Raw genomic sequence first — 8,918 nt, forward strand, 5'->3', positions numbered from 1 at the left:
CATTTTATTACACAGAATTATCAAGTAATGTATAGTAAAATAATTAATTGGAATCAGAATACATTTGTCAAATCGTATATCTGAGAAGTTACAGTAAGAGTTCCATCAAAGTGCGTTGTAACCAGGTGATACAACCTCTAAAAGTTTAATTGTAATCACATTTTCAATGTACTGTACACAGCTCACCCCGTGCGATAATACGTATTTAGGCCTAGTTTAGACAAGGTGTTTATATTGGTACACTTCTTAATTTAAACGAAACTTTTACTTTGTACATCTAAAAATATCAACGGTTTTTGGTTAACTTTCCGAGGGCAGCTATAGTTAAGCCTCGTTATTCACACTTGTCTTCAAATGATTCCTCTTGAATTGATCCTTGACGATCCAGTTTTGCTTTTCGTTGCCAAGGTTACAAGATGATCAAGTTCCCTCGAGTTCAGGAAGGATGGCGCACAGGTTGTCATAATGCCTAGGTCCGTCTAACACAAAGTAGGTCTAATGAATTATAGAAGAAAGAACATGACGTCATTGATTCAATATCATATGAGGCACACCATCTTGTAAATAATCACAATAGATATATCTAATCCATGCAGTGAAATCTTGAAATAGAAATGAATAGTTAAATCACCACAACTAATTCCTCCACATGTGGCTAATTTTACTCACATGATTGACGTGGTTGTTGGTCATTTTCCCGAGGATTATTATCAGGTCCGCAAAAGATGGCCTTTTGTTCGGATCCTTGTTCCAACAACGTATCATCAGTGCATACCTAGATAAGAAATAAAAGTTGGAAAACACTACCAAAATCCTCGCAGGTGATACAAGTAAATGATTACACTCCTTTAAACTCTCCTGCCCCATATACCATTCTGTATCAGGTTATTGTGTGTTCCAGTGTCACTGAACCTGCTAAGGACACACGAAATTTGTTTAGCAGAAACAGGTTAACAATTAAATGTCATTAAAAAGACACATTGCTTTTGACTGGTCCTCTGCCAGTTTTCATTATCACATATTTTTATTTAAGCTATATCTATTAAACAGCTCCATCAAATTGGAAGTCTGAATTATATATCATTCCTATTATGTATACCACATTTAATCAATTAAAAATGATTGTTTTATACGACAGGTGTTTTTTCTTACATTTCATCGTCACAGTTGCTCGGTTTGGCCATACGATAACCTCCCTTCAGCTTCCCTGCCAGTGTTTGGATTCAATAGATGGATAGGGCGTCCCGCCTGCACGAAAACAATGAAAGGGTTCTATGTAAACCGGAAGCTCAAGCGCACTGTATAGCTTTGCAACTTTTTGCCACTGCCGTCCGGAAATTTCAATATTCTCTTCTCGATCACAAACCGAAAATGTTTAACTTGGCGAATGGAAGTAAAGTAGATTTATCTCCAAAAAAAGAAACAGACGAAACCAATCTTACCAAGTGTTGCTATCTCCCACAAGAGAATACCAAAGGCCCACCTATCAGGAAGAGACAACCGGTGAATAGTAGGTGAATTGGTGAATAGTAGGTGAATTATTACCTCCGTGCTATAATGCATGGTAAATATGCGACTTAAGAAAATATTCACAGTAACTTTAAACTTACACATCACTTTGTGTAGTGTAGGTCTGGTGCATCAATGATTCGATGGCCAGCCAGCGAGTGGGTACCATGCCCTGCAAACAAAATTGTTCATCCAATATTAGGTTTTGCCCTTCACCGACGGATAAACCTAATATTGAATTTATATTACCCCGAATCAAAATTCCATCTTTTGAAAAAAATGTTCATCTTCATAATAGGCTTTATTCAATTTAATCTGTAGTTATTTTGTGGTGTTGTTATTTTTACCAGTGAGGCGATGTGGGCCAATTAATTATACAAGAAGGCCGTGCCAATGCAAAGCAGCGTTATAATCTACCCGTGTATCTCTGGAGGGCGCTGTATCTCGCCAGTCACGCGCATGCTCAGTTACGACCCGCCTAATAATTTGGTAGGCATTTCAGCATATGACAGGCAGCTCATTAGCAAGGGCCAACGCAATTTTAAATCACATGCCCCTGTACTTGAGCACATTATGTGCAGCAAGACAACAAACCATTTTCGAGGAATAGAAAAGGAGCCTTAATGAAAGATGTACCCTTGAAGTCTGAACGTAGATGTCCTCTCCTCGAGAAAGTCCGAAATCTGAAACCTTGGCGACCAATCCTTCTCCAAGCAGGACGTTTCTTGCAGCCAAGTCTCGGTGAATAACCTGTAAGAATGAACAGCGAGTATGTGAAAACGTTTTAAGGTCGGCAGGTGTACATTGATTGAAAAGCAGGTAACTTGGTCGTCTTTTAGATTCCTAATTCAGTACTTTGGCGTTGTCAGATTTAGGTATGTTTAATCCTCGTCATGAGCACTTTTAAACTGCCTCTATTTGTCAAACACAAGACAAAAAGAACAGAGAGGGAGATGCTTATATATTTTGGATTATTATGCGTAATATAGTTAGGCCTACATAATTATTTTGCCTCAAACTCGTATACGCTCCCACAGTATCCGCAACGTTACAAAAACATATATTCCACAAATTGACAAATTAGTTTCAGTTATACGATGGTTCCAATCCTGATAGCAGCAAATGATGTCTTCTAGTTACGTTCTCATACCGATCGAGGGTCCGAAATGAGACAACAACAGCAGCCTATTGATATTTATGGGTCAACAGATTTTGTTTTCATCTTTAGATCTATGTTGGAGTCTCACCCCTGATATGGCCAGATGCTTCATTCCCTTGGCAACATTGAAAGCAAATTTCACCATCCGTTCCGAGGTCAATGCACGCTGGGCTGTGACTGACTCAGACCGAGCCTTACGGAGGTATGTTTGAAGATCACCGTTGGGAAGATACTCCAAAGCAACGAACAAGACATCTTAAGTGGGCAAAAGAAAAACCATCGATTTACTCGTTTTTTCATCAAGTTTGTTTTCATGCATAACCCTTGAGAAAATACTTCTTTTACAATTATGACAGTTTTAGACGGTATATGGTACCAAATACGTTGAATGATATACCGTGGTGTTGACACGCCCCCAAAAGGGAGACAACATTGGGATGGTAGCCGATAGAGGACATGGTGCGGAATTCTTCCATGAAGGCCATTTTTTCTTCAGCTGAGGCCTGACCTGTGGTCGAGAAAAAGTAGAGCGATAAGATATTGCAGTGCTTTTTTAACCTCAGAATGTACAAGACGAAATCTCCAAAAAACAGTTAATGATAATAGCGCCCTCTTGGCCAAAGCAGTATGCAAATCACCTTTGAGTATCTTAATGGCTGATTTGGTCATTTTCCCGCCTTTTTTCACGGCTCCAGCCCGGACTTCCCCAAAGTCTCCCCTGCCGAGTACCCGATCCTCCACCACCAGATTGGACCAAGCAATCTCCCACTTAGCTGCCCATGATGGCAGGCCGACATCCTCGTACACGCCCAGTTCCGTGGCCGCTCGTGTCCCCTCGGAGTCAGCTGAATTCTGAATTCGCAAAAAAGGTTACGATATTCGTAAGTTTAATCTTATTGTATTTTATCTTCACTAAGTGTGTTTTTTGGGTTACACCTGCGCATTTTTTTCACTATTAATGTACATTTTGTACTGCCATTCGGGTCAAGATTTATACGCTAGCACTTTCAGCAAACTCGACCTTAATGGTCCTGCGTCTGTGTTCTGTTCTCATCCCAAGTTGGGATGAGACATTCACACAGCTTGCTCAGTGGGAGATTTCGTAGTTCATACGATGTAGCCAGAGTGTATGATTCAAACTATAGGTTTTTTCAGAATGTAATCAAATCCTATGCATCGAACAATATCTTAACGCAAAATCACGCGCAAAATAATAATATTGACCCGTTATATTTAGGGGCCGATAGCGAACATGTGGGGTTCTTATGAGGAATACATCTAAAAAACAACTTAGTCAAAATATTGACTGGTTTTCCTATTTATTTAAAATTGACCAGGAATTTAGTTAAACATGCCAAGTTTCATACTATGACTAGAAAAAGTAGTTGGGTTCGACTCCAATTGCAGTTATTTGCATAACTATTTTTCCAAAGTCAATAATATATACCGACTGGAAAATCTAGTCGGATTGACTGATTTTCATTTGCACCCAGCTGACCCTGAATGGCTAGTCAAATTTAACTGGTTTCGAGTTTAATCTGACTAATGTTTTTTTAAGACACCCTTAAAAAAGCTTGGTTTCGTTCAGAAATTACCATATATTCCGGGGAGCTTAAGCCGGGGCTGTTCCGTTGCCCACGCCCGCGTTTCATGCGTTTCCTCACGGCGTAGACGATGATAGCCGCTATCGTGACGACTAGTGCAACGCTCAACACGCTTATCACCACGTAGGTAACGGTATTATCGGAGGTACCTGGAGAAAAAGATACTTATGTATTAAAAAATAATCTCAATTGCATGCAGTCTATTGATAGAATTAAATAATTTAGAGTAGGTTATTCTTTTGGAGTCTGAATAATTATTCTAGAATAAGCACTTAATATTTAAACATGCACTTTGTGATAAGTATTCTAAAAAGTGGATATAAATTATTATACATAGACTACAACTTGAATTTCAAAAATGGTTACCAGTACCTGGCAGTGGGCTTTGTGTTGACTGCATGTTGGGCATTTGTGGTTGTTTGGTCGTAGCGACTGGAAGAATGGTTTCTGGAACAGATGTATCATACAGAAATGGCTAAATTTGTGCAACCTCCGAAATCTGTGTTACAGTCTGTAAGAAATTATTTTGAAATTTGAGCCGTCTTAGATACTACATTCAACGAAGTAATATTTGCAAATAACTGTTACCTTTTGTTGTCAAAACTGCCATCGACATTGTGGTTTCTGAAAAAAAAGAACAACATGTAAACAATGACATAAACTTAATTACAAATTAATACCAGTCTGCTCTGATGAATAATTTGTGATTCACTTGACTAGAAAGCAAACCCGAAGAATCTGCGCGCCGAACGGATCGGACGCCACGCACGGAAGATCTCCCTCGATCTCTCTCTGTCACCGTTGAGGGGGCACTTGTGCACGGAGCCCATACTCCTTACCGTGTGGGATACACTCCACTGTAGCTGTCATACATCCAGTTTCGAAGTGGTCCCACTCGCCCTTGTTACATTCAATTAGTACCGTCTCATCCCCGAGACAATTCACTTCGTCCAAGACGATGGGGAGCCCAGTATCCGGAGGGTCGGAGAAGTCCGCAGCGGGGAGATTTCCCCCAATGTAACCTGCAAGAAATTTAGTATTAAATCCCGATGCAAAAAACTAAAAAATAAATAAATTCATTATCATTTAAAATTTCGCTTTAATCATTGATAGTAATTTTGGGTGGACGTTTAGTGGCACTGAGCCACCTCGATAGACTAACTACGTGTGCAACACATCCACGATGTTTGCTTTCCGGTACAAATCACCAATCTGCTTTTATTTCTCTGCACTGTGCCAAAAGCACAAAAGGTTACGTCTGAAAGATGTTCGGAAGTAAGCACAACTTCAAAATGCGATGAAGACGATGATTATTATTTTATTTTGGATAAATACAAATAAGTTTTATGTTGCTCAGGCCAATACGCACCTAGCTGTATACAGACCACGCCTGCGTCTACGTCATCCCAATCCGTGTCACACACCCTCCCCCACTGCTGGTCATGGTAGATTTCTACATAGCCGCTGTGTCCGTTGATAACTCGACTCAACCGGACGGTACCCTCGTCAAATTGCGCTATGTGATAAAGATGCAATTTGCTCTATTAGGAACCAATACAAATCACTTGTAATACGATTAAATAAGCGCTATAGACCTAAGGTGGCTCATACAGCCTTTTGCCATCTATTCATCGTATTGCCTCTGTCATCAGTATATGTTCCCTGTCTCGTGTCTGCTTACCATTGTAATGTCTTTGTTTGTCTGTTTGTTGGTTTTTTGTTTGTTTGTTTGTTCGTCCTGTGTTGTTTCTGTCGGCTGTTTTCCACAAGCTTCTGCTTATTAAAACAGCCCCATGCTCTATTTGCTTCTTTTACTTTGCTGTTAATTTGATATTTACTGCTTTATTGTTTAACCCTTTTCTCTAAAGTTTGTATATTTATATATATTTTTTCTCTTCATGAAGCATGGAAATAAATGTGAAGTTGAAATTGAAGGTTTGCGGTAACATCATACTGAGAAGTCTCTTTTGGGAAGATGTGTGGTTCTGAAAAGAACCGGTGGGTTTCAGAACCACACAAAAGTTCCCAAAAGAAATGTTCACATGGGGCGCGGTGACCTCAAACCTCCTCAAGTTTAGGCCTATACCACAACCATGCAAAGTTTCAAATCTTACGTAAACTATTTTTTAGACAAAATTATTAAACAAATTGTTGACCGACGGATGTTAAGAATTCAAAGAATTAATATGAATTGCACACAACAAATAATTCTCACGGGGAAAAAAACCCTACCTTGTCCAGATGAAAACAAGCCGCACACCACAAGAACAATGACACTTCCAACGCAAAATGTAGTCATATCTACTGTGTTCAAGGGGATTTAGTGAACTCTAATTAACTGTATGCCAACTGTACTTCTGATCGTCCCTGCAGCAGTAGACTGTATGTCAGTGCGAGGCGTGGCACACCGTTTTTAACCCAAAATATTGCAGAGACGCAACCTTCAACTTGTAGCTTATATCGACACAATGGCTATTGTTGTTATACAACTTTACAAATACACAGGACTTCAAAAGATTCCCACGCATTTCAAGGTTTCTAATTCTGCTTATAATGAACAAAAAAAGAAGTGACGTTGTCACTCCCATGGAGGGGTTCATAATTATTATAGCTGGCCAGCATAAACAATCAAACAAACAATATACACGTTGCAAGGGTCATTAAACGCAAACTACGCATCAGTTCTGATCCGATGTCTACCGCAAAATTTTCATTTAGATGGGGCCTAGCTGTAACATTGGCCTCTTCGATATTCCGTCGGCTAATATTATCTTACCAAAACGGTGATGTGGAGCGACTTTTTTTTTCTGATCAAATGTTGATATACCTCAATATTTTTTTGTTTAGACTGGGCCAATATGCTGGCCTCTTCAATTTTGGTCGTACCAAAAACAGTGTTGGGAAGTGATTAATTTTTAGTTATTAATATTTTTTTTTAGCTGTATGTGGTAAACAGACTTCATTCAATGTGTGATGTCCAGGAAGGCAGTGGGCAAACAAGCGCAAATTTGTGTTCAGGAAATCTTTAAGCGTCTGCTTAAACACATTGTGACGTGTGCAAGAGCGCCCTCAGTTGTTCGGACAATTATTTTGCAGCTCGTAGGATCGAGAAAAAGAAATATCTCAGAAACAATAATAATTCAAAGTAATAATATTACATGTTAAACATACACACTTCGCCCCTCTTAGTCAAATTAATGAAGTGTTATTTGTATTAGTGAAACTATTAATTTGCAGTTACAACATATTTTATTCTTTGAAAAAGCCAACAAAACCTCTCCGTTGAAATGTTCTCCCTGTCTCCTCTTTATTTATTTATTTATTTATTTCTTATTTACACCACTGATGAGCACAAACATGTGCCCGTGATTAAGTAAAATAATGTTCGCAATAGTATCATTTGAATGTCGTTGAGGGCGTGTCTAACCTTGCAATGCACTCACATTTGAACAATTATTGTAAAACATTACAAACAGTATGTAGAAATTGAATGGTGTAAAACATTGCACACATGAACTGTGCATAGATATTTATAAAACATTTTATACATTGAATTGAATATTGCAACATGTTGACACGCCATATTCGACTCCCTTGTTACTACCCCGGGGTTATGTTCTTCAAGGATGTTCCTCCAATGCACTTGTTAACACTTACAAAAGGCGGAAACAAACATCGTGTGCGTGATGTTTGCCGGTCTGAGGCATTTCTGGCATCAAGGATCATCCCAAGGGCGTCAATCGATTCTCAAAAGTTGGGGGGGGGGGGGGGAGGGGTATAGACATACCTTGATCAGAACTCAATAATGCGAGCGCGAAACCGTGACCCTAACGGCGTGGGGTTCGGGGCCTGCTTAAGGGCCCCGGGAAAAAAAATGGATTCTAGACGCTCTGTGGTGCGACCTGCCAGTGAAGCAATGCCTGACCACTTTAACAGATTTCTTTTAATTTAGCAAAAGATCAGTTTAAACATAAGTTTCGCGTTTGGATAGTTGATTCAACTATTTCGAGCTATAGAATCACATGGACGGGCTACACTTATTCGGGAACGAATGAAAAAGTGTGGGGAGAGGACAAACGACACGATGCTCCCCATTTAAAAAGTGTGTGTGTGGGGAGGGGGGGGGGGGGAGACATGTCCACCTGTCCCCCACCGATCGGCACCCATGCATGTTCATACCGGACCTACTGCAATATAAATTTCAACTGGAAGAATCGTCAGAAGGCCCGATACAGTCTGAAGGCCACACTGTTTATTATAGAAGGAATCAAATCATTTAAAAAGAACGGATATGCGAGAATAAAGTTAATTTTGATCTAAGGCAAAAAAAAAAAAAAACATGTTTAGCGTCCTGCCTTTTTGACAAAAAGGAAGGAGGAGGCCCTTTTTTTTTCTTTTCTTTTCAAAATGGCCGCCCGACACATTTTTCAAGACAACGCGGCCGGGCTATTTTTCAAGATGGTTACCAGCTTTTTTCAAAATGGCCGCCACTTGGACTCAGGAAATGACATATTGGCTTCTTATGGGCAAGATGCAACAGAAAATGAGACCAAAATGATGTAACTATGCAGAACCAAACATCTCTTCTGCGCAATTGCACCATATTTAAAAAAAAAAAAAAAAAAAAAAAAAAGGAGGCGGCCTCT

At 39.6% G+C, this 8,918-nt stretch overlaps 1 protein-coding gene and 1 pseudogene across 1 annotated transcript; both read right to left on the bottom strand.

The window, feature by feature from the left end:
• Nucleotides 1-404: 404 nt before the first annotated feature.
• On the bottom strand, nucleotides 405-3,647 carry LOC119728141 (annotated as a pseudogene).
• Nucleotides 3,648-4,200: 553 nt separating this feature from the next.
• On the bottom strand, nucleotides 4,201-6,786 carry LOC119729354 (neurotrypsin-like). Its single transcript, XM_038201979.1, has 6 exons — nucleotides 6,505-6,786; nucleotides 5,642-5,788; nucleotides 5,112-5,294; nucleotides 4,861-4,896; nucleotides 4,645-4,719; nucleotides 4,201-4,421 (listed from the first exon to the last, which is right to left on the bottom strand). Exons 1-6 carry the CDS (start codon nucleotides 6,569-6,571, stop codon nucleotides 4,222-4,224), a joined length of 708 nt encoding a protein of 235 aa, XP_038057907.1. The 5' UTR covers nucleotides 6,572-6,786; the 3' UTR covers nucleotides 4,201-4,221.
• Nucleotides 6,787-8,918: the final 2,132 nt, after the last annotated feature.

Source organism: Patiria miniata, unplaced genomic scaffold (genome assembly GCF_015706575.1).
Source record: "Patiria miniata isolate m_02_andy unplaced genomic scaffold, ASM1570657v1 HiC_scaffold_20, whole genome shotgun sequence".
NCBI lineage: Eukaryota > Metazoa > Echinodermata > Asteroidea > Valvatida > Asterinidae > Patiria > Patiria miniata.

Excerpts from the sequence above, each read along its gene's own strand:
- LOC119729354 (XM_038201979.1), bottom strand. The coding sequence starts at position 6,571 with ATGACTACATTTTGCGTTGGAAGTGTCATTGTTCTTGTGGTGTGCGGC. Across the intron at positions 5,789-6,504 it reads CTTGTTTTCATCTGGACAAG|CGCAATTTGACGAGGGTACC; the intron begins GTAGGGTTTTTT and ends TTTATCACATAG. Across the intron at positions 4,422-4,644 it reads AACACAAAGCCCACTGCCAG|GTACCTCCGATAATACCGTT; the intron begins GTACTGGTAACC and ends CTTTTTCTCCAG.